Source organism: Anguilla anguilla, chromosome 6 (assembly GCF_013347855.1).
Source record: "Anguilla anguilla isolate fAngAng1 chromosome 6, fAngAng1.pri, whole genome shotgun sequence".
Taxonomy (NCBI): domain Eukaryota; kingdom Metazoa; phylum Chordata; class Actinopteri; order Anguilliformes; family Anguillidae; genus Anguilla; species Anguilla anguilla.
Window position 1 is genome coordinate 27633585 of NC_049206.1, and position 26601 is coordinate 27660185.

Below are 26601 nucleotides of genomic sequence, written 5' to 3' on the forward strand. Positions count from 1 at the left end.
GGGCGTCTTCAGTCTCTGGAAGCGATTTGTTTGATGAGTATTCGCAAGGTATAATGGAAGCAGATGAGGAATACACTCTTGCCCAGGTGAGGAAGCTTTTAGCAGAGACTTAAGGGAAGAAAAATGTGCAGACCAATTATGTTTTACCCTGATAGAATTGTTTTCCTACTGTCAGCCAAGCTTCTAGTGCAGCAAACAGAGGGGGAGTGTCTAAGTAGTCATTTATAGACTAAAGAAAATAGTGCACAATGTGAAATTCCAATGAAAGACAACTGCTACAGTCATAAAGCCCAATTTGCTGTAAAAGGGCAGTTTATTTGTTTCCTAAAAATTAGTTTTTCATGAGTGGGTTTAAAGAGGGCTAGTTTCAACGAGTTGCTTTAAATCAAGCAGATAGACGTGTTTTTCACAAGAACTTAATTGAAATGTAGCTAATGCTGTAAAGAGGCAGAGGGAGTGGCACTGTCTTTTATTCACAGCCAAAATAGTTCCACTAGTGCAGGAGTAGCCAATTTATTTCCTAAGTGCGTTAAGCCTTCTCTTTATGAAGTGGAACAGGTGGTCAAAGGGAGGCTTCTTAAAGTAAGGGAAAAGTTTGAGAATATGGTAATTGTGTTTATTAATGTTGATGTGCCTGTGGTAGTTACTGCAAAAAATGTTTTTTTGTTGTTGTTTCTTTTAAACAAACACTCATATGTGATTTGGGAAATGTACAAAAGAGGAGTACTTGTTTATCGGGTGACATTCATTTTAATTGTACAACCAGTAATCTACATAGGAATCATGCAGAGCCAAATATGATGTCATGTCGTATTTTCTTCAACGTGATTGAAACTCATGAACTTTGTGATGTCTGGTGCAATCTACATGGGTGCACTAGGCAATACACACAGGCACATGAAAGAGCTAGCTCCATGTCTCTGGCCAGGTTGGGTAGGATTTATGTGTTTGAGTGTCACTCATCGATAATTCAAATGTGGTAATTTGCCAGTGGCCTTTTCTGACCATTGCCTGGGGCTAGCCAACTCATTTATAAATAAAGTGAAACCAAAAAGTGCTTATTGGAATTGTAACACATTGCTGGGTGATGCTAACTTTAGGAAATGTTTCAGTTTTTTGGGAGAGATGGAGGTCTCACACTGGGTGGGTGGCCAGATACTGCAGCAGTGTAGAAGTGCCTTGACTGGAGTGTACAGCAGGAAGGGGACAGTGGGGTCATGGACACTGGGGAGCTGTTTCCTAGGCTGCTGCCAGGACCCACTAGTGTAGGGGAAGAGGAGGGGCCTGCGCTAGACTCTGGAGGAAGCCAGTCAGTCAAGGTGCTCAACAGACACAGGCTAAGCAACAGGGTTGACACTCCCTGGAGGGCAGGTCTGGGGGTGGGGGCAGAGGTGCAGCCTGCATGGATGGATCTGTATAAACTGCCCTTACCTACGTATGCAGGGGATTTGCAGTGAAGAGTACTCCATGGGGTTGTACTGGTCAATGTTTTTGTCTCTCTTGCGATTCTCACAGTGGACAATGGCATCAATTTATGTGGTGTCAGAGAGACAATATTCCACTATTTTAAAGACTGTGTTCAACTTGGTCTGCTTTTAAGCATTGTTAGTTCGTTGGTGGCTGCTCTTGGAGTAGTCTTCACTGTTTGCGGTTTATTTCTAGCATTTACTGTAGCAAGAAAACAAAGAAAAACGGGCTGCAGTGTTAATATCTTGCTAGGACAGGCTAAATTGGCTGTTTTCCTTAGCAGAAAGAAGTAGAGGCAGGGGTAGCAGTTAACTTCATCGAAATGTATAAATCTCTAGTCAAATGAGGAGTTTCTACTGACTTTGAGTACTATAGTAGGATGCAGGTTTTTCAGGATAGGTGGTGCCATGTGGAGGCTGTGTGAAGTTTGGAGGGAGGAGAATTGATATTTAACAGCATACTAAGTATACTAGTGTACTAAGATGATGGTGTGAGTGTGAGATTATATGTTCATTTTGTAGAGGTTTGCATTCAAATGCTTAGATTTTTTTTTTTTTTTTTTGCTTTTTCTTTTTTTTTTTGTGTGTGTCCGGCTTTTGTTGTTCACTTTGATTTATTTTTTTTATTGTTGTTGCTTTTGCCAAATGGCTGTATGTATTGTACAATAATCTCTCTCTCAGTCCCACAGTGCAGCCAGCAGAAATATTTGGTGAATACCTTATCAGTGTGAGAGAGGAGGGGGCGTATAGGGCACCCTTTCTCTCCCAGCCTGTCTCCGCCATGCAGAACACCCATTCGTCATGGCAACGCTGCAGCCTGTCACTCTGGAATGCATGCCTTCCCTGGCTGTATTTACACACTACAAAACTGGACTACACCATCCTCCCCTCTCATACCCTCTCCACCCCTCCCCTCTAAAACCCTAAATCCCTGTCTTCTCCTGCTGTTTCCCTTCTCTCATCATACTTTTGTTATATTGTTTCTTTATATCCTCCTCTCTCTTCCTTAACTGTCCTCTCCTCGCCCTATTTTCCATCCTCTGTTCCCTGTCTCTCCCAGCCCCTTTCCCAAGATTCTAGGGTTTATTATTTTTTTCATAATTAGCCTCATATTGGATTTATGGCTAGTTAGAAATGTTTGTCCGGAACTGCTGTCTGTTGCATATTCCATGTCTTACACTCAACTGTGTTATGTGCTACTGGGCTGGTCTGAAATTGGTTTGTATTAGACATTAAAACATTCCTAGAATGGTTCTAATTAATCACCTACATTTTTTCCAGTCATCCAGGAAGACAGCTCTTTCGTACAGTATACTTTTTTACTGCCAAATGGAAAACAGTGTTTTCTATAATAGTTAGTTCCCATGAGAATTTTGGGGAAAATCAGGCTTGCAAAACTAAAATAGAGTGTCCTGATGTGTTGCTTGCAATATCACAAGGAATAATAGTTACTTATAAAATAATTCCCATAAAAAAGATTTTCTTTTAATTGCAAATCCATTGACAACAGATTATTTGAAATGAGTAATGTACTGTACAAATGCTACATATAAAATATAAAGTAGAATAGCTTTTTTCATTGTGAGAGGGTGTCTCTAGGTTACTTAAAAATATACAATGAATCTTGTGAAAATACTTTTCAATATGGTATGAAGGAAAAATGACCTTTACAGTAAATTACATTACATTCATTTGGCAGACGCTTTTATCCAAAGCGACGTACAAAAGTGCATTTTCATGATCGTAGACAACTGCTGAACACGGGTTCAGTAAGGTACAATTACTTATTTTGTACAGCTATTTCTAGCCGAGAACAATGAACACTATCCTGGTCTAACATCTGCAAAGCCAACTAGGCAGAAGAATAAGCTACAGTATTAGGACAAATACAAATTACCAAGAAGTGCAGGGATGGAGCAACATGTAACAAGTGACAGGAAAAAGGGTTTTTTTTATTTTTATTTTTTATACAGCGTGGTGGTGGTTAGTCTAGGTATAGTCTGAAGAGATGAGTCTTCAGGCCATGGCGGAAGATGGATAGTGAGGGGGAGGTTCGGAGAGGGACGGGGAGTTCGTTCCACCACTGGGGAGCTAGGGTGGAGAAGCTCTGTGATCCATTTGGGCGGGTGGGAGGGGTTACAAGGTGCCCTGCTGCCGCAGAGCGGAGTGGTCGAGCAGGCACATAGAATTGAGTCATGTCCTGCAAGTAGATGGGGGCTGTCCTGTTGGCGGCAGTGTAGGCAAGGGTCAGGGCTTTGAACCGGATCCTGGCAGCGACCGGTAGCCAGTGAAGTGAACGCAGTAGAGGAGTGACGTGGGAGAATTTGGGGAGGTTGTAGATGAGTCGGGCAGCGGCATTCTGAATCATCTGTAGTGGCTGTATGGCACAAGCTGGCAGGTTTGCAAGGAGAGAGTTGCAGTAGTCAAGGCGAGAGGTCACCGTAGCCTGGACGAGCAGCTGGGTGGAGTGCGTCGTCAGGTATGGTCGAATCCTCCTGAAGTTGTACAGGAGGAATCTGCAGGACCGTGATGTTGCCTTGATGTGTTCCTTGAGGTCCAGTTGGTCATCTAGGACCACCCCCAAGCTCTTGGCAGAGTGAGAGGCAGTCACTGTGGTGCCATCAACCGTGATTGAGAGTTCACGAAGATGCTGACCTATTAAACAGCATCTGCTCCTACTTTGGTTTTCTTCAATAAACATAGGAGAAGCTGTTGGACAGTTTTTTCCTACTATTTTGAACTTGTTTTGGGCTTTTTTTTATGCATGCAACAGGTAAATTCTGTTTTTGTTGTATATTTTTCTAAAATTCTACTTTATCTTACAGGATGTTTCATCTCAGCAAAGGTCCAACATCTGCCTTTAAGGAAATTTAAATATATTGAAATAAAATGTATGTTGAATATATTATAACATCTCATAATATATAGAGGAATATACAAATTATTGACACTTTCTGGTATTGAAATATATATATATATATATTATACAGTCATCGGTATTTCATCACAGGAAATAAGAAATAGGAAGAGAACCACAGACAGGGGTCCCCAGAGAGGTCTTTGACATGTTGGAATAAAAAAAAAAAAAGACATAAACAGCCTGTTGTTATTAGACTATTAATTAACCAATTGATTGGATTTGTTCAACTAAGACCTGATCTTTGTGAATATGTTTAACTCAATTTAATATCAATGAAAAACAGCTTAGCCTATCTTTACATTGTGACATATGACATCGACTGATCCAGTTGTTTGGATTGAAAAGGGAAGACACTCACCAGAGAATAGTGTACAGTCTAGTGATATATTTTCACCGATATAGGTAGGCCATTAAAAAACATTTAGATGTAATTAATAAATAGATTAAAGAGTGTGTCTGTATCCTAGTGTTCTCTATTCTGAGATAATGGCCCTCAATGTGGTTCAGTACAGTCCCAGAGCCATAGAAATGGCTTTGTAGTCCTTTCCATACTGATATAGTTCAGCAACTTTTTTTCTCATCACTTCTGGTACTTCCTTTGATCATGGCATAGTGTGCTTATAGAAATTTTGTGGTGACTACTTCACTCGGATGGTAAGGTTCAATATGAGGGTATGATTAGTCAGCAGGGCTTGCTGCTGGTTGATTGAGTAAGGGCGGAATTAACAGGCAAATTTTGACACTAGATTGACCCCTGTCTGCCATTTTGGATTTTCCAACATTTAGAATTTTTGAAAAACCTATTTTAAACATCTCCTCCTAGACCATTAAATGGATCACCACAAAATTTTGAAAGTATCATCTAGAGTGGACTGTGACCAAAAGTTATCAAAAGGTAGTTGTGAAGCCTACCAATATGGCCACAATAAGCCAATACAATTGATATGGGCGTGGCCTATCACAAAAATGCTAATAACTCCAAAACAGTTTGACATAAATTGATTATATTTGGTATGTATATTGTCACCCACATCCTGAGACCAACCCTACAGTATTGGCCCAACTGAATCACAAGGTGATGCTATAAAGCACAGTATGCTTTTAAAAAATCATAAATTCATGATACATCATTGGTGCATTTTTATAGGTTTCTGCTTTAAATTTTTAATTAATTTTTATTTTTAATTTTTTTGTAGTGGGGGGCTAAAGGTTGTCATATCCCCAGAGCGCATGTAGTCTTTATCTGGCCCTGGTTGTACCATGCCAAACACGGTACCTTTCTTTGCCTGGTGTGGAATTTTTGATTAAGGAAATTTATTGGTTTTATTTAGATTTTATGGTGTTTACTGTTACTTCTTTTGTTGTATGAGTTTTTTGTTGTATGATTTCTGTGGTTGCTTTATTTATTTATTAGGGGGCCACGCACCAAGGATGTGTAAGACTCCAAATGTTTTTTCTAGGATTCTTTTTCTTCTTCCACTTCTCACTTTCCACCCCTTTTCCCATGCTCAAAACTCACAAAATCTTGCTGACATGTTCAGTATGGCGGCTATGTTTATTATGCATGCCAAGCATGCAGCTGGGACTCTAGGTGGTTCTGCAGTACTTTTTCGTACTTCTTATACAGTGTTTCCTCAGTTCTCATCAAATTTCAATTTAGACTAAAATGGCCAGCAAAATATTTGTATGGCCACAAATGTATACCAATTTTAATGATGCCTCAGGGGATGACAGACAACCATGTTGTGGATGAGCATGCTCAGGTTCTGCAGTATGGCATGTAGAGGGCACTCTTTGCAAATTACTAATTTGTATGGGCTCCATAGGGCCAAATTAAATTTCACAGGTACACTCAGACAGGATCAACAGTCCTGGGAAGTGCATCCCCCTCCATCCAAGATTCTTAAAGATAATCAAATATGAATATGAAAAAATTGTGGAAAACATATTTCACCACACCTCATTTAAATCCAGCAACTGTTCAAATTTGAAAAGGGACCTATGTAGATCATATGTATTTCATTTCATAAACTTTTATGAACCTACCACCAAAGGTAGCGTTACAGCACCACTTCAAAATTTCAATATTAAAATCATTGTTGCATGTGTGTCCTTACCATTCAATAAACACCAAATTTGGTATGGATGTTATTTGGATAAGGTTTGGAGTCCATGGAAAAGTATAAGTTGCTATAATAAATTTTGGGTGAACAACAATAACTTTTCTAAAAGAACGTAGTTCGGTTACATAGACTGTCAATCCCCCTTCCCTCCCTCCCCCACATTCACACTCTGGCGGGAGCTGCAAGAAGGCTATAAACCCCCTCCTCCTTCCCCACCCCAATCGCACACAACTGCAGTGTGCTGTTCCTGAGCCTAAACATATAGCTATATTCTGTTTTCTACAAGTATACTGGCCTTGTAAATTGTGTCATCCATCATATAAAGAATTTGAGTGGTCTTTTCGCAGTAGAAAACATCCCTGACCCCTGGAACACATGAAAACAATAATATTGACATTTTTATATTTATTAGACTGTGGCATTTCATAAAACACTTCCATGTGAAGATGATTTGTATAAACTCTGAATGTCTACATCCATTTGCATTAAAGCGTTATTTATTTTTAGAGAAATAAATTGACAACAGATCATCATTCTTAACCATATTTCGTTTGTCAGCATGTTTATACAATACTCTATAATAACAACAGGTCCAATATGTTGTCACATCAATCAAAGGCTTTATTTAAGGTACAACACATATTCAGTAACAACACAATAGCTATTGCTATGATTGGCTTGCAGAAATATATAGTCCCCACAAGCAAGTATAACAGTCAACAAGTGTAACAGCTACATTTCTTTGCATGATTGCGGAGCAAAGCCATGGAATGAATGCTGATGATATTTGATTGCTAAATTATACATTTATTAAACATTGCGATTCTACACATAGGCTTCTGTATCATACACTTCTTAATGCTTGTCTCGTATAGCTGTCGTTTACCACTCACATAATTTAAATATTTTATCAACTGATCCAAAATACAAAAAGCTACATCAGTGTACTAATATTGGTGATCTCACGAGAATGTGTGGAACATCCCAAACAAACATTCCAGGCATTCCAGTGGTTGACAGACAGCAGGTTGATTGACGGTTTGCGTCAAGGAATAAACTATCAAGCAGAATACACATATGGGGGACAGTATACAACGTGCTTCATCTACGATAGCTTGTTCTAGCCAGCAATGCCATGGTTAGACTTTACTTTACTGCAGACTATAGACTATAAGGTTCATTTTGGTCCAAAATCCTACCTGTTAGAACATAATTAATACTGTTAGTGTTGAATTAACACTTCACATTTTACTGTATGCTATTTAACTACGTTATCCTTAAATTCTTACTTTTCAAAAGAAATTCAACTGGTTTTTATTTTTTTATGCCGTCGGCTCATAAATAATCGGTTTAGAAATCGCTAGGGAATCTGAGTTTAAGGTTAGTCAACTCCGAATTTCAAAGCCCTCCCGGCGCTAGGACCCCGTTAGCCTACTACATATTGTAACGCTGTTGCCCGCTTCATAATTCCTGCCGACACTCGAAACGTTTATAACGCTATTTATAACAAATTACCGGGTAACTAAACCCTGCCCCCCGACTCAAAATAATGAAAAAACGTCACTTTCTAGATGGAGCATATCATTAGGCTACCGACGTGGGACCTTTATTGTTCTCGCTGTATCCTACCACGTCCGTCTACTACAAAGATTAGGTTATCTGTTGGCATGCGGTCGCTCAGAGGGACTTACTCTGAAAACATTGTTTTGGTAAGGGGAAAGGAGGAAGGCATTAGCGGTTTTCTTTTGCCGTGAATACAACATATTGTTTGTTTGTATTTAGCTTGGCTTGTATTGCCTATACGTGTGCGCACAACAAGCTGATTGCGGTTTTTCTTGCCACGTTGTGAGTACCCACATTTTGTTTGACAGACAGCGCGGTGTCTGTTTGGAAAGGCGATGCATGGTTGGTGTTAAAGGAGTCTTGGATTCTGACTGCAGCGCGCAGTCAAAAGCGGACTTGTGCTGAGCGTGGACTCAACACTCTTGGAAAAACTTTCAGCGCTCAGATGTGGAGGTGTGTGCGAGTCCGCAGGCTAAACGTCCGCGCTGCTCAAAAGCTGACAGTTCGTATTGGTTTGTTTTGCCTTGCGTGCATTCAGGGAGCTGGCTTTTTCGTTATTACATGTGTAATATAAATGCATATGAAATAGTTATATTTATGTATTCAAAATGTTAACTGATGGTAAAATTTGAGATGAGATTCCATGTAGCCTACGGTTAACTCTGATAACGGTTTTTCATACAGCTGATTTTAACAATGCTGATACCCGCTGAATGAATTTTAAGCAATGGAATAGGCCAGAAGGGAGAGACGAAAGGCACCAGTGTCAGCGCACTCTCCTTAAATCTATTTAGACCAGAACACAACCGCACACAAAATATTTTATTTTACAGTAATTACATGTAGAAATAGACTAATATATTTCCATCATATTTAATATATGTACACCTGATACACACAAAGTCATTTTTGTTCCTATAAACAAACCTGGAAGCTGCCTTTAAAATATTTTCGTTGTAAAGATGAATTTATACATTTTGAGTCTCTTCCTTACTTTGGATTTAACCTCACTGGCTTCGAGTTTGTCAACATGCAGCACGTTAGATATGGATCAGTTCATGAAGAAGCGCGTGGAAGCGATCCGCGGGCAGATCCTCAGCAAGTTAAAGCTCACGAGCCCCCCGGAACACTACCCCGAGCGCGAGGAGGTGTCCAGGGAAATTATCGCAATCTACAACAGCACGCGCGACCTGCTACAGGAGAAAGCCAACCAACGCGCTGCGACATGCGAACGACAGCGGAGCGAGGAGGAGTATTACGCCAAGGAGGTGCACAAGATCGATATGCAGCCTTTTCATCCCTCTGAAAGTAAGCTTTCCACTTGGTTGGTCCGCTTTTTTCGAGACAATGCATGTGAAAGATATGTGTTACTTTTTCTTTTTGTTTTGTTAATGTTTTTATTCGTGAAGTTTCTGACACATTTGTAGTTTTTTAAACTCGATTGTGTAAACTAGCTTCAGTGGCATTTATTATTATTATTATTAAATATTATGAGTGTAACCTCTAAAATTGATGATGTGGTTTTGCATGAGAGAAGAGGGATAAATTGTGTTATTGATAAAGGGTACTGGTTCATTGTTGCTATTCTGTGAGTCCAAATGTGAGTGGTGCTACATCAACAAAGTTTCCTGACATGAACTTCGCTTTTGTGTGGGGCCTGTGTGTAAGCAGCGCCCCCTTCCTCTCCCCCTTCCCCTCTTTAACCCTGCATGGAAAATAGGCCTAATTCAAGCTTGCTGTATAGGTTCTGCTTATTGATTGTACACTACCATCTCAGAACTGTCCCTACTCCCCTTGCAATTACTGACTCCTACAGTTTATTACATACAGTAAAAAAACGGATTTTGTATAGATAATGCATTTGTGATTTGACACACTTAAATTTACATGACCATTCACCAGTCTTCCAAAAAAATCTGTCCATATTCATGGTTCTTTAGAAATGTGGAAGTCAGCTAAATATTTATATAAATATTCTTTTGGATTTTTATTAGTATCATGATTTCATAAATAGGGAGGGAGAACAAATCATTGTATTAAGCCATATGGGTGTGTGCCAGGTCAGTTTGACAGTATTCTGTGTGAATATGGTTGCGGGTGTTTCTAAGATTATCCAGTAGTTGGAGGGAGCTGTTACGTAAAAGCCACATACTAGTAGACGTTCTTATTTCATGCATATTTTCTTGCGAATCTGTGCGGCACAAGGAAATGAAAGACACACTAAAAACTAGTTTTAATATCCGGGAGCAGGAGCACATTTGGGACACTTTAGCGTCGTCAAGTATAAAAAATACACCAAAGAAAAACATCCTAGTGTTTGTTTAAAACGAACATTGGTTTCAAACTAGTGCAGTACTCAACAAAGCCTGTTAAGCAATGAACTTTTTAATGCTCCAAAGCCTTTCTGGATACTATTCATTAGAAGTATGAACAAAATATTTTCCAAGTCATTATTCAATTATGTACATAAGGTTATGAATATAGTGATTTTACAATTATGAATCAAGTGACAGTTTACAAGATGTAAGAAAAATAAATTTGGAGACTTTATGTACCCCAAGGTATATTTTGCACTGAATTTGATCCTTGGCCCTGCCCACTGCATAAATACCCAGAATATGAAGAGAACTGGCACCATGCCCAGCGCAGGCAGGCAGGAAGGCATTTATGGGGTATAAATACCACTGTGTCAACATGAAGAGAGGGCCAGATTAGTGGTCCTTCCTGCTGCTGCAGACCACAGTTTGGGGAGGGGTGGGGTGGGGGGGTGTTATTGGGTAAGGTTCAGAGAAAAACAGGGTGCTATATCTCCAGACTGTATGCATGTGATCAAACGTATGTCGAGTAATACCTCTGTTTGGGGGTGTGCCATGACGTCAACACAAGCAGCACCCTGGGTTGTTCTTGTCTATTTCTTTCACACACACACACACACATTTATTTACACCCACTCACTGATAATTGGCAGTGTTGAGGGGGTTTATCTGTGCAGCACAGGACAGCCTTGCCGAACCAGAGGTGAGAGAAAGCAACAAAAAAACGAAAAACAAATGTGCAGATAGTTTCAGTGGCTTTCCAACTAAGATATGATAGATGAGTGTTATTTTTTAAAACACTGGCACGATAACATGATGGGGGGGTACTGTATTTCTTTCTGTGGCAAGCTGCCATGCATACAGCAGCTGGAAGCACTGTGTGTCCCAACCTTCAACAAATAAAATTGGTAATTTGCCTGTGAGGTTTTTGTTTTTGTTTTTGCTACAATTATTTCTCTCCAATTTGGAGTCACAGATTGTGCGCACAATTGTTTCCACACACATAATTTTGCAGAGGCGCTAGCACTTATCATAGGATTAACTACATCTTATAGACTTTGAATGCCTAGCACTTCTTTTTATTAAATGTGGCAGCCACATTTTTTCACAGAATGACTAACAGATGTGTGTATTTACTACTAGAGGAAGTGCACCTCTGTCTTGTTCTTTGCTTTATCACAGTGAGCATATAACCATTATTTTGTCAGGCTTTGTCTGTGCTACATTTCTGCAAGAGATGAGGTAGTCTGCTTAACTTAAATTTCTTATTAGGGAATGACCATTGTCATATTTCTTTTAGTTTCTGAGCCTGAATGTAAAATACGATTTTAAATATGGTAATACATTTTTGAGTTCAAATGCATTACAATTGTGCCAGCCTAAAGTTGGTTGAACAGTGGCTCAGATTATTAAATGTGTATGTAGTTAGAGTTTCAGGACCAACTGACTGAAGAGACTGCCTTGTGGTTTATGGATGCCAATGGATAAGAGGCAATGTTGATTGGCTCTTACAGCGAAGCAAAAGGACAAGCCGACAGGGCTCGTTCAATAACTAATTGACCTTGGAATTGCTTTTCCTTGGTGGCATCAGCTGAAGTTAGCCAAGGGAATGAAAAGGGACATGGAGTTGGCTTGTTTTCTGTTGGACCTGTAAGTAATGTTACCTCTAGCTATCCAGCTATGGTTGCCAGACCTCCCGTTTTCAAATAATTTGTACATGTCCTGTTCATGGTCCCGAGTAATTGATGGGAGAAATTTACAGGTAGTTTCTAATGAATGTGTGTGACAGTGACTTGGTTGGGTATCCTAGTATCCTACTCGGGTTGAGTGGATGGGGTTGAAGAGACTTATTTGATGGTAAACAGAACCACAGCAAAGATTTAAAAAATCATAATATGCTTTTAATAACTGGTTGCACCACAGTTAGTATCAATAACTTAATCCAAACACTTCCAATAATTGGAAATTAGACTGTGGAAACCGAAATGTCGAAACCACTACTAACGCCCCCTGTTAGTAGTGGTTTCAACAAGTAATTTCCCATGAATCCCATTTTTGCCCTCTCTTTCTCTTTCTTACGGTGGAGTCATAAACACTGGCCTTAGCTGAGGCTCGACAGGCCTCAGTTATTTCGATGTTCTTCTGGGATCTTTTGTGACTTCCTGGATGAGTTGTCGCTGCGCTGTTGGAGGAATTACTTTTTTCATGAGTGATATGGGTGTTTGATAACTTTTTTCATTAAATAAATGAAATAATAATATTTAAAAAAATATTCTGTGTTTACCAAGTTTCCCTTTGTCCAATATTACATTTTATCTAAAGATCTGAGACGATTCAGTGTGAAATATATTTTCAGGAAGAAATCAGGGAAATCAGGTGATGAAATTGAGAGTGGCTGATTTCGGAGGCTGTCAGAGAGACCGGATTTATTTCCTTAGAACTTTAAATTTATTGATATCTGTCGGGATGTGAAGGAAATCTTTCCAAATATGAAGAAAATTGTTCTTACAACAATCTTACATACTGAACCTTTGAGGGGTTAAATGTCATATAAAAGGCTTGGATGTTTGTTTTTGTTCATTCAGTCATTTGAAGGTTGAAGCTCTATGTTGCACTGGTTATACGACTGTGGTGACTGAAATTTCACATTACCTGTTTTTGTCATACAGATCTCTTTTCAGGCCAAGTCCTGATTTTGCATTATTAGATATAGGCTGTTCTTTAGAAACTGTTTTGGGCAACAGAACAACCAGGTGTTCTACAGTACATAGTGCAAAGATCTACTTTGGGATTCGTTAAGGTGAGGTCAGGTCCTGCAAATCACTTTGCCAATTCATTGATGTGCCATAGATGTGATTCAAAAAGCAGCTTTACTTTACCCAGGTTTTCTCCAAGTTCTGGCCACCAGACAAATGGCCTGTTATGAACATGAGGCTAACCGACTACTTTTAATTTCAGGTTCAGTTCAATTCAAATCAATTTTATTTGACTTTCATTGGCACAACTCCTGGTCCTAATGTTGAAAAACGCCAATAACAGACTCCGAAGACAATCAAAAGGTTAGAATCACGATGAATTGAAATTGACTATTTATAAAAACAGCTGTAATTTCTACATGGTGAAACCAAAATGTATAAAAATGCCCTTAAATAAAAGCACAGCCACAGTGAATTGTTTGATTACAAACATGCAATTTTGGATTATAGAGCCAAATCAAGAAGAAAATGTGTCTTTGTCCCAAACATTATGGAACTCTATTTTCAACCAAGGTCTAAAGCAACGCACTCCCCCTCCCCATCTGTTAAACGTGGTGGTGAGGGTGTCATGGTTTGACTATGTATGGTTGCCACAGGTACTGGCTCTCTTGTCTTCATCAATGATGTAACTGCTGATAACAGCAGCAGAATTAATTCTGAAGTGTTCTGTAGCATGTTATCTGTTCAGGTTCAAGCAAATGCCTCCAAACTCATTGGACAGCACTTCACTCTCCAGCAGGACAATGATCCCAAACATACTGCTAAAGCAAAAAATTAGATTTTCAAAGCCAAAAACTAGAAAATCTGGATCCATTTAAATATGTTTCATATGGCAACTAGCCCCTGAAACAAGCAGAGGATGAAGATGGCTGCAGTATAGGCCTGGCAGAGCATCACCAGAGAAGATACTTAGCACCTGGTGGAGTCTATGGGTTACAGACTTAAAGGCAGTCATTACATTCAAAGGATATGTAACAAAGCATTAAACATGACTAATTTGCATAGCATTAATATGTCCTAGGGGGCAGCACAGTGGTGGAATGGGTAGCACTGTCACCTCGCAGCAGGAAGGTTGTTGGTTTGAATCTCGGCTTGGGCCTTTCTGTGTGGAGTTTTTACTCCCTGTGTCCGTGTGGGTTTCCTCCAGGGTACTCCGGTTTCCTCCTACAGTCCAAAGACATGCAGGTAGATTAATTAGAGATTCTAAATTGCCCATTGGTATGAGTGTGTGAGTGTGTGAGTGAATGGTGTGTGCCCTGCAATAGATTAGCGGCCTGTCCAGGGTATAATCCTGCCTCTTGCCCAATGCACCCTGGGATAGGCTCCAGCACCCCTGTGACCCTGCCCAGGATGAGCAGGTATAGATAATGGATTGATGGATAATATGTCCTAAACATTTTGGTGCCATGAAATGAAGAGGCTACGTATAAAAGTGCTGTCATTTCTACATGGTGAAACCAAAGTGCATTAAAATACCATTAAAGGCATACTATTGAGGATTTCTTTCCTTGCTTCACTGCAATCAAAAACATCTCTTCCACCCTCCATTTTCAATCCCACCTACACCCCCAAGATGATGAAGCTAATGCATCAACAAAGATACTTTACTCTGGTTAGCTACAGTATAGCTATGTCTAGACTTATAACGTTGTATTGGCAGTGTCATGACAAATTTCATCCCCCTCACAAATTTCATCCCCTTATACACTCCCGGGGTTACATTTCTGGTTACGTTCCCTTAATGTGTAAGTTAGCGTCAACTTGACTACCTTGCATGCGTGGTTTCCAAGCGTTCTCTGCTGGTTGCTAATGACAGTGAGCGATCGCTAGCTAGCTGGCTAGCTGGCTAGCTAGGAAGAGAAGCTTTTATAAAAGTCTAACAGAAGCTCTTCCAGCTAGCTAGCTGGTGATCTGTTTCGCTGGCTATCTATTCATTTCTCTTGCTAGCTAGCTAGCAATCTATGAATCTTGCTAGAGAGAGCGATATTTTTTATATTCATTATTGTACTCACTGTTTCACCTAATTTACACATTCCATTACACAAGAATACAGATACAGAAATACCACACACATACACACACACAAATTTGTATTCTGTTCACATGTTTATTGTTTGTTATACTCATGTTTTTGCAATATGTATACACGGTATGCCAATAAAGCTTATTTGAATTTGAATCTTCGGACAGAGAGATCTGACCAAACGGCGCAATGTAACGGCACAACGTAACCCTGGAAGTGAATTAGGGGAATGGAATTTGTTGTTCCTGGTTGCTCACTAGCGCCACTACGGTTGGCTCCAGTATAGGTGTTTTCATATCCGGTTTCCATGTAAGTCTACGGTAAAAATGCGGTCAAAATACAAAGTCAATAAATTTTTCTCATGAGAACAAATAGTCACAATATGTGTGTTTTATTCGTCTTATGACTGTCCATGGGTCGATTTCATGATTTGTTGTGTCATTTGGGCACTGTTATAATATTTGTTGTGGACCAATGAGGTACAGTTTGCGTCACTTCCTGATTACTGCATAGGACTAAGCTACAGTAGGGGCTACAGTCTATGGTCACTGGGGTGGGCGGTGGCGCCTCTTGGCCTTCACATTGCGGCTCTGGCCACGGTCCACCTGTGTGAAGTCAGAAAATGCAGGCATCCCATTTCGTAGTGATTTCATTATGGCGTGTGCTATTTACAGCTGCACTAGACGACCATAAAATAATCCTCCTCTTAGGTTTTTCGGTAGCCGAGTCATTTTTACTATTTCCTTTAGCCTACTTAACCAAATAATTACTTGGCAGAAAACGTAATCAGCTTGCTATATTTGGTAGTCCAGTAGCCTATGCTAAAACAGTTCGCAACTTCGGCTACCAAGCCATTTGACTAGCTAGCTAACCTTAACCGGCAAACATTCAATCTGTCAGACGTGTTTGACGGCTTGTCAGTCGTGTACATTCCGTAAATGTCTACCTGGGCCATGCTTCACGCATGTGACAAAGCTACTATAATCCAGATTTTGGGATAAACACTTTTTCAGTTTCACGAAGTGAATTAAGGGTCTCAAGGTTCATTTGCTGAATAACATACAACACACAATGAAATCACACACACAGAATTTAACGAAATTAACCATCTTGGCATTTAGAAAGGAACATGTTTTGAGCATTTAAGAGACCGACAAGCTAGGCATTTAAGACAGTGGTTCTCAGAATCGGTCCTGGGGGCTCCTTACGTATATTGGCTTTTCTCCATTGGTTTTGATGATTTGCAAGAAAAAAATAATAGCCTAATAATAATTAGAAATTCAATGTAGGCTACATTATTTTTGTCTTCATGCACCAGGTGGAAAACTTGCTGTACAAGTGCGTTGTCATATTTACACGCCTGCAGATCAGTTATTAAAATACTTGGTAGATTTGTTAATCACCGCTGACAGTGTTAATTTTTATTTGGTAGAAAGTGATTTGCGAACGATCGGTCAGCTAGCGTCACCCAGCAAGTAAACACCACAAACGGCGATGGAGTAGCTAGTAGCAGTTACTGGCTCATTAACTGACTGTGGTGAAAACCTACGACAATAACTTGCTCGGTTAACAGCAGGTCTACCAGACAGATATACGAAAATTAGCTTAGTTAAATCACCAGTAGCCTACACATCTCTGATTGATTGACCATCAGTGTAGTCAATGTTCTTCCCCTGTGGTTCATATTGCTAATGTGTGAGCTAACCACGGATAGCCTACCTAGCTCACTGGCAAGCTGATATGCTAGCTAAGCATATTCGTTTTGCTGAGAAACATAAATTGAAGATAACTGAACATAATTGTATTTTTAATGTCATACATATAGCGTGATTACATGACACAGTACAGTCACGGATGGAAATTAAACTCCGTAAACATCTGATAATATATTTTAAAACATAACGGCAGACAGTCAGCTAGCCTCAAGTTCGTTCTGCAATCGTTCGTTCAGGTTGATGGGCTTTTCCGCACCGGACTGTCAATCACATTGTAAAAATCACAGAGCCGCTTAACTCTATGGTTTTGGCTCCAAATCGACAACATGGCCGCGCCCGCCATTGAGCTTCAAAACGTGTTTTAGAGACCCACGGAGAGTCAATGGGTGACGTCACAGTAGCTTTGTCCATATTTTTTTACAGTTTCTGGATAGGACAAATCTAAGCTTAGAACTGCTAGCACAGCATCAACAGGGTTCAGTCTGCTCTTGCCTTCCTGGAAGCATGAGAAAATTCTGTAAAATAACCACGCCTATGCCCAAATGCATTCATTAATTGTCAATTTTTATTTTTTATTTTTGCATCTTTATATTATCTAGCTTCATGTATGTGTTGCAGGAAAGTTTTGTGCCTCCCTCCCACCTTCAACAGGGAAATAGACTGGAATAGCGCCAGGCTGCGGCCTACCAGCCTACCCCCTGGCAGCAAAGGCACAAGACTGTAATATATCTCTCCAACTAAGGTTATTAGTTTGTAGTAGTTGAACTGCTGTCGTATACGGAAAAACATACTTAACTTATACGGGATAGTAGGATTTTCCAACTGGTGGACTCCCCTATTTCCTAGCTAACAATAACTAGTTAGCCCATATGAGCCGTGAGAAGTGATCTGAAATCTTATTCTCCAGGCTAAACTTGTTATTTTGTAAAATAGCGGACCCACAGAAAATTTTCAGTCAATCATGGCCAGCGGGCTAATATTGCCGAACATAATTTAGTTGGCAGAGGTAGATAACAAGGTAGATACCTCACCCGAACACATTGTGATGGAAAAGTTTCGAACACATTTTAGAATAACAAATCCAGGAAGAAAACCAAGGGCTGGGCAGAAGTGCACGCAGACAGAGATTGCCAGTGCATCATAGTAATGACTGAGCATGGTTGCTATATAATATTTCCCAGGTGAAAATCCTGTATAGTACATTACATTATATTTATATGGCATACGCTTTTATCCAAAGCGACATACAGTAAGTGCATATCAAAGGTAATTGGAACAACTTTCAACTGCACCTTTGTACAGATGTTTACATTTCAACTGCACCTTGTATGTATATATTCCTAATTGCACTACTTGTACATAGGGCCACTGCAGTTCAGAAATGTGCAATATCCGAAGTGCAATATCTCAGCTGCTAATCTTACCATATTGTATTGTTTTATATCTTATTGTTTTATAGGTTACCGCAAATATATACATTTTATACATGTTGTACATTTTATATTTTATTTATATATTTAGCACTCTAAATTAGTTTAGCTTGAACTCTGTTCTTTTTTTTAAATTGCCGTTTGTTATGTGTGAATGCACCGTCAGGATTGCTACTTAATTTCGTTGTACACTGTGCAATGACAATAAAGGAATCTATCTATCTATCTAACTACAAAGCACAGGTCAGATAAGGTACAATACTCATTTTGTACAGTTATTCATAGCTTTGAACACATTAAATCCAGTTCACACAGTGAACATTACTCTGACCTAACTGATGCTAAGTCAAATTAGGAGGCTTTACAAGCTACAACATCAAGACAATGATATAAGGGACAATAACTGCTGGATGGAGGTACATGTAACATGAGTGGCACAGGTGGTACGTGTAGCATTAAAGAGGGGAATAGTGATAGAAATTATTCACAGAGTGATGATGGTTAGTTCAGGTATAGTCTGAAGAGATGTGTCTTCAGACCACGGCAGAAGATGGGCAATGAGGGAGTGGTTTGTAGAGGGACATGGAGTTCATTCTACCACTGGGGAGCTAGGGTGGAGAAGCTCTGTGGTAGAGACGAGTGAGAACCCTTTACCTGGATGGTAGAGCGTGCAAGGCGCCCTGCTGCCGCAGAGCAGAATGGTCGTGAAGGCATATAGAATTGAATCATGTTCTGTAAGTAGGTGGGGGCTGTCCTATTGGCTGCAGTGTAGGCGAGGGTCAGGACTTTTAACCTGATACTGGGAGCGACCGGTAGCCAGTGGAGTGACCACAGCAGAGGAGTGATGTGGGAGAACTTGGGAAGGTTGAAGACGAGTCAGACGGCAGCATTTTGAATCATCTGTCGTGGCTGTATGGCACAAGCTGGCAGGCTTGCAAGGAGGGAGTTGCAATAATCAAAACGGGAGGTCATCAAAGGACAAGTAGCTGAGTGGAGTGCATAGTCAGGTATGACCAAATCCTCTTGATGTTGTACAAGAGGAATCTGCAGGACCGTGATGTTGCCTTGATGTGCTCCTTGAGGTTCAGCTGGTCGTCCAGGACCACCCCCAGGCTCTTTGCAGAGTGCGAGGAACTCACTGTAGTGCCATCAACCGTGATTTTGAGCTTGCATAGTAGGGCGGTCTTGTTGGGGAAGAACAGTAGCTTAGTCTTGTTGAGGTTGAGCTTCAAGTGATAGCTGGCCATCCAGGTTGAGATGTGAGCCAGACAGGAAGATATTCTATCATTAACCTGTTAGGCAGTGGGGGGGGGGGGGGGGGGGGGGGGGGGAGAGAAGAAGAGTTTAGCATCATCTGCATTACAGTGATAGGAGAAGCCATGTGCATTAATAACTGAACCAAAATATTTAGTGTAAATGGAGAACAGCAGAGGCTCCAGTACAGATCCCTGTGGGACTCCTGTAACAAGAGGATGAAGAGCAGAGCCAGACCCCATCCAGGTGACCTGCTAGGACCTATCTGTAAGACAGTAAGCAAACCAAGACAGGTCAGTCCCAGAAATGCCCATCTCAGCCAAGGGGGAGAGGAGTAGTTTGTGGATGACCTTGTTGAATGCTGCAGACAGGTCTAGGAGGATCAGGACAGAGGAGAGGCATGAGGCTCTTGCAGTGGCAAGTGCCTTCATCACAGCCAAGAAGGCAGTCTCTGCTGAGTTCCCTGATCGGAAGCCGGACTGGTGAGGATCAAGCAGGTTGTTATGGTGGAGAAAAGCGGTTAGTTGTTTAAGCCGTGCTCGCGTAAGGGTTTTGGACAAAAAAGGCAGAAGTGATACAGAAACAGGTAGTATGCCTTTGTCCCAAACATTGTGTGTTCAACTGAATATGTGTGTGTTTGCATATATATATATAGGGCTCTGTGCAGGCCTGTCATGTTCTTCCAAACTAAACTCGGCAAACAATTTCCTTATGGACCTCGCTTTGTGCACACGGGTATTGTCATGCTGAAACAGGAAGGGCCTTTCCCAAAATGGTTGCCACAAAGTTGGAAGCCCACAATTTTCTAGAATGTTATTGTATGTTAGCATTAAGATTTCCCTTCACTGGAACTGAGGGGCCTAGTCCAAACCATTAAAAATAGCTCCAGACCATTATCCCTCCTTCACAAATCTTTACAGTTAGCACATATGCATTCAGGCAGGTAGAGTTCTCCTGGCATTCGCCAAACCGTCTGTCAGACTTCCAGATATGGTAGTGTGATTCATCACTCCAGAGAACGCATTTCCACTGCCTCTGAGTCCAATGGTGATGTGCTTTACACAACTCTCACTGACACTTGCCATTACATACGGTGATCTTAGGCTTGTGTGTGGCTGCTCGACCATGTAAACATATTTCATGAAGCTCCCTTGCTGTCCAACAAGTCAGTCCAGAATCTTCCATAGATGTTCAATTGGGTTGGGAGCTGGTGACTGTGATGGCCATAGCATATACTTCACATAATTTTAATTCTCATCAAACCATTCAGTGATACCTTGGGGCCTTTGGATGGGGGCATTGTCATTTTGGAAGAGACAACTCCCATCAGGATAGTAATGTTTAATCATAGGATAAAGGTGATCACTCAGAATAACTTTGTATTGATTTGCAGTGACCATTCCCTCTAAGGGGTCAAGTGGACTCAAACCTTTCCTCCCTTACTGTAGCCAAGCATTTAGGCCTGTATCATTTTCTTGGTGTACACCACACATGCACTCACCCACTTTTCGAGAGTATGGTGAAGGATGACTCATCTGACCACATCGCCTTTTTCATCTCTATAGACCAGTGCCTATGGTTTTTGCACCACTGAACTCTCAAATATGCATTTGTCTTTGTAACTACGGGTTTATGAACCGCAACCCTACTATAATATCCCTCTCTATCTAGTGGTCGATGGATTATTCTTGCTGACACAATCTGAACACGTCCTGCATTGACATTCCCAGTCACCTGTGGAAGAGTTGTCCTTCTGTTTTTCCTTACATATTGCATTAATGCACAAGCATCACGGTCATCAAATGTGCACATTTGACCACAATTTCTGACTCTATTTACTGATGTCTTTCTCATAGATCTAAATTCAGATGGTACTTCAGTCACTGTTCCTATCAAAACACTAATTGTGTCACGGTTCTGTGTTTTGTCTCGGTCTTTCCTTGTTGGACCGCCAGATGGTAGCACTTCTGTTTTGTGTCCTGCTTGTACCCTGTGTAATTGTATTGTTTTCAATTGTTCAATTATTGGTTCTTGGTTGTCTCGTTTTCCCTTCCCTCTTTGTGGCCTGATTGTTCATGGTGCCCTCCTGTGTCTCGTCAGTGTCTGTTCTATTTAAGTTCCTTCTTCCTTGACTCAGGTGCTGGATCCTTGGTTGTTTGTTAGTGTGTGCTTCTGGCCATGTTTCTGCCCATGTTCCATTTTTACCGGTTTTTGATTCTTGGAGTTTCTTTGTGTTGTGTGTTTTGAAGTTTTCTTTTGTTTGTGAGAGTTGCCCTGCGAGGCCTTTTGTTCCCTGCTTTTGGTTCCTGTTTTGTTAAGTAAAGTCTTTTGTTCTTACCATTTGGAGTTTTGAGTTTTTCCCCCTCTGCGTTTGGGTCCTAACCCTCCACTGCACCCTGACAAATTGAGCAATGTTTGTGAGTGAGGCTCCTGCCACCTGTGCCCCAATAATGAACCCTCTTTCAAAGCCACTTAGATATTTACCTCCTGCCATCTTGATCCAAAGTTGAGGTCACCTGGGCCTGCTGAGCATTTTTATACATGCCACAAAGCATGATAGGATGTTAGTTGCTTAATTGTATTATGCAGTACACCTGCATGGAAGAATCTGCATTGGTTTTTCCACTCATTTATTCAAGCTTTTCCTTTAATTTGTCCATCGTCTGTATGTGTGTGTGTGTGTGTGTGTGTGCTTGGGTGCATATTTGATATAAAACAATGATTATGAGGTTAAAGGACAGACTGTTAGCTTTTATTTGCAGATATTTACACCCATTGGGTGATCTGTGTAGGAATTACAGCCCTTCACATAGTCCCCCCATATTAGGGAAGCAACAGTAATGGAGCAGTTGGCTACCTAGCTGTGTGGTGTCTTTGCATCATTGGTCTATGCACAAGAAGCTGACAGAAGGTCTAGAGTTGATTCTATGTGTGTAATTTTCATTTGTAGTCTGTTGCTGTTGTCACTCACCAAGTTTCATTGCTAATAAAACAGGCTATCATGAGGCTGGAAAACAAATCAGAGACATTGCATTAGGCATGTCAAAATCAACTGTAGTACATTGTCCCAATACAGTGTGTAAGAACACACTGGTGAGCTCAGCAATAGAATACTTTAAAATGTGAAGTAAAATCTTTTTTCAACTGTCAAACAGATCAAGGACACTCTCCAGGATGGGATGTTGGCATAGACTATCATAAATAGGACTACATCTACATAGCATTGGAGGGTTCACCAGAAGATGCATTTGGCCTGAAGAACAGAATGGTTTGATTTTGCTAAAAAAAAAAGAAAAGTACATTAAAAACTGTAGAGTTGTGGAAAAAAGTATTGGACGATGACACAAATATTACCTGGTACAAAGTGATGGAAAGAGGAAAGCGTGAAGAAAGAAAGGAATTGCTCATCCACTAATCCAAAGCACCACCCCCCCCTTCCCCCATCAACTGTGAAACATGTGGAGGTAGCATTTGGCTTGGGCAAATATGGCTGCCACTGAAACTGACTCGCTCGTCTTCATTGGTGATTGCCTCAAAACTCATTGGATGGTGCTTCACTTTGCACCAGGACAATGACCAAAAAAGTGAAACTTTCTTGACTGGCCAGGTCAGTCACCCATCATGAATCCAAATGAAAATGCATTTCACTTGCTGAACACAAGACGGAATGCAAAACACCCCAGACACAAACTGAAACTGAAGATGGCTGCAGTACAGGCCTGTCAATGCATCACCAGGAAAGATACCCTGTGTCTGTTGATGTCTATGGGTCGCAGACTTGCAACCAAGTACTTAGAAATTACTTTGCATATCATGTCCATTTGCCCATTACTTTTATAGATGTTTTAAATGGGTTTCATTTCTATATCACAATCTCAAATCCCCAAATAAAAATGTGGCTTGTAAGAAACAGACACATGCACATACTAATACGTTTTACAGTCCACACTTTAATTTGAACATTTAGGTTACAGAAATAAAACTCTTTAAGTGTATTTTGAAATTAAGCAATAATCAGGTTAGAGTCCTGCATAGCTAGGAGCGCTCCATCAAAAGCACTTAGCTTCTCAAGTCAGGACTGGGCTCTGTGTCCCTGTAAGTATTGTCTCCAAATGGAAGGAGGGGCCAATACATAGCCAGTATTTCTACAGTACAGCTCTGCAGTAAGGTACAGATCTGTGGTTACTGTATTTTCAGGGTTAGCATAGGTCTTTGAGTCGTATAGGCTACCTGTAGCACAGTTACTGTACCTGGTTAGCACAGCTTTCTTACTCTTACTGATTATCATAGCTCTGTGGTTTGCATGGCTCTTTTAAAAAGCATAGCTCTTAAATTACTGTAGCTCAGTGGTTAGGATAGTATTTTGGTTTTGGTTGTCTGCAGCTCCACACATTTGCACATATTTTGGTTAGATTAGATTTATGGTAGATCTATCTGGATCAATTTGTGCTTAGTAGCTATAGTGTTATTAGCCCAATTGTGGTTCGGTGCCAGTGCTGTGGTTAGCTCAGCTCAGATTTGGACAGTGCTATGGATAGATCAGCTCTTGTTATGACAGTGTTATGGTTAGCCCAGCTCTTTTTGGACAGTGGTATGGATAGATCAGCTCTTATTATGATAGTGTTATGGTTAGTCCAGCTCTTTTTTGGATAGTGTTATGGATACATCAGCTCTTATTATGACAGTGCTATGGTTAGCCCAGCTTCTTAGTTAGCATGGCTCAGTGGTTAGCCCAGTTCCTTTGTTAGCATAGCTCAGTGGTTATCCCAGTTCCTTAGTTAGTACGGCTCAGTGGTTAGGCTCTTTAGTTAGCTTGGCTCAGTGGTTAGCCCAGCTCTTTAGGTATTACATTGCATTACATTACATTACATTACAGGCATTTAGCAGACGCTCTTATCCAGAGCGACTTACACAACTTTTTACATAGCATTTTACATTGTATCCATTTATACAGCTGTATATATACTGAAGCAATGCAGGTTAAGTACCTTGCTCAAGGGTACAACGGCAGTGTCCTTACCCGGGAATAGAACCTGCGATCTTTCGGTTACAAGCCCAGTTCCTTACCCACTGTGCTACACTCCGTCCAGGTAGCATGGCTCAGTGGTTAGCCAGCTCCTTAGTTAGTACAGCTCAGTGGTTAGGCCAGCACCTTAGTTAGCATGGCTCTGTGGTTAGCCCAGCCCTGTAGTTAGCATGGGTCTGGTTAGCTCAGCTTTGTAGTTAGCATAGCTCTGTCGTTTCTGCAGCTCTGTAGTTAGCATGACTCTGTGGTTAATGTAGCACTGTAATGTATTTCCTGCTGTGTATTTGGGGGGAAGTGGTACCTCCTAGATAGCATAGCTCACTGTGTTGCAGCTATCACAGCTCTGAATTTAGCACATTGTTCACTGTCACAAATGCAGTGCTGCCCAGTTTGTTTTTTTGGTTGCCACTCAGCAGCACCGGCAGAGCAGAGCGGTGTGACTGTGTGTGACGGAGCTACGGCCTGGCGCCAGACGTGCTAAAGCTACACTCCCGCTCTCTCTGGTTGTTATTGTGGCTTGTTCTGTTGCTGGGAAGGAGTCCTGTGGAGATGGACAGGCCTTCATGTATGAGGCTTCAAAGCGATGGGTATTTTTAGTTCCCAGGGATTATGTGCAGAGTTGTTTTCAATTTGCTATTGGCAGGTGAGCCACAGGGCGGGGGCATTTGCAGGGATCCAGGCCAGCTGTAGTTCTCCATCTCACATTCTGACTCCCATCTCTCCGTCCTCTCTCATTGCTACAATTGTTCCCTCCCCCTCCCTGCTCTCTGTCCTTTTACATCACTACATCTCTGGTTTCTCTTCTCTCCCTACCAATTTATGTATTTCAGTACTTTTAATTCTTACTCATTGTTGCAGAAGCACTTGCCCATGATCATATTTCAATGTGTAGAAGAGTGTGCAGTCTGCATTTGTCCTTAACTTTGACATTTACATGCTATTTTTATTATTGTCTCAAACAGTTAGGCAAGCTCAGTAATCAGAAAATGAATGCTTGAAAAGTCAAACTTCTGGACACATGGCCTGGTGAATGTGTGTCTATTAACGTCAGACCTACAGTACATAGAAGTTTTCAGTACAGGGTGGGAAGAATATGACTCTTTATGCTTTCTTTATGTCTGCTTAGTTATCAGAGAACAGAGAATGATCTGAAGAAACGCCAGAATTTTATTAGTTGTTTGTTCTGGATGTGCATTCCATCATGCTTTTCTGAAATAGGGAACTTACTCTGTCTCTCCGTTTTCCTCATATATGCAAGACTGCACAAAGGTACATTCCTGTAATATTTGTGTTTTTGTAGATCACAGATTTTTTTTTTTTGCACATTTGGCTTAAATAACAGCAACCTTTCTATTAAAAAGGATTCTGTTTTAATAATAGAGCTGTACAATAGTTACAGTATTTAGTCATGGGCCACCAAATGTGGTGACATTTAAACATTTATTTAAACATGCCATTTTAACTTGTCATATTATTTTTCAATTTCACTTAATGTTCAAAATTCTTAAAACGTGAAATTAATTATTTTGGTTACTTAATTCATTTTCTGCAGTACTGGTCCGAGATTGGTGAATGTTGTGATTTGTTCTGAGCCAGATGTTAGTTGGTGTGTGAATCTAAACAATGTTTTAAAACCTTTTGTTTTGGTTGTGGAAAGTTGTGGTTTGGTTGTGGAAAGTTGTGAAAGTTATGGTTTGTTGGGTCCTGAAAAAGTCTTTAAAATATTTTCCTGCAGGAGACCATATATAATTGTGTTCTGGATCGAATTACAGTGTAGCTGGAACATTGTGGCTTCAGAGTGGCGAAAGGAAAAGTTGTAAAACCCTTGCTACAATGTTGTTATTCACCACAACCTTAAACAGCCTTACTGAAACATTATAAATTGAAATAACATTTGGTGTTAGCTGAGATTGCATGTCAGTCATGCGCTATATTATTTACACTGTGTGGGATGCATGGTCACAGATAAATTCTGTGGTGTTCTTGCCTGATTTGAGAGAGAGGGACTCA

General features: G+C 40.6%; 1 protein-coding gene across 1 annotated transcript in view; it reads left to right on the plus strand.

Annotated features, from left to right (window-relative positions):
- Positions 1–7967: 7967 nt before the first annotated feature.
- The window catches only part of LOC118229069 (transforming growth factor beta-2 proprotein-like), a 29375-nt gene continuing 10741 nt past the window's right edge, over positions 7968–26601 (plus strand). Inside the window, exons 1-2 of the mRNA XM_035420744.1 lie at positions 7968–8218; positions 8381–9380. Of these exons, the coding sequence (XP_035276635.1) occupies positions 9035–9380 (346 nt within the window). The 5' untranslated portion in view covers positions 7968–8218; positions 8381–9034. The remainder of the gene's footprint in view (positions 8219–8380; positions 9381–26601) is intronic.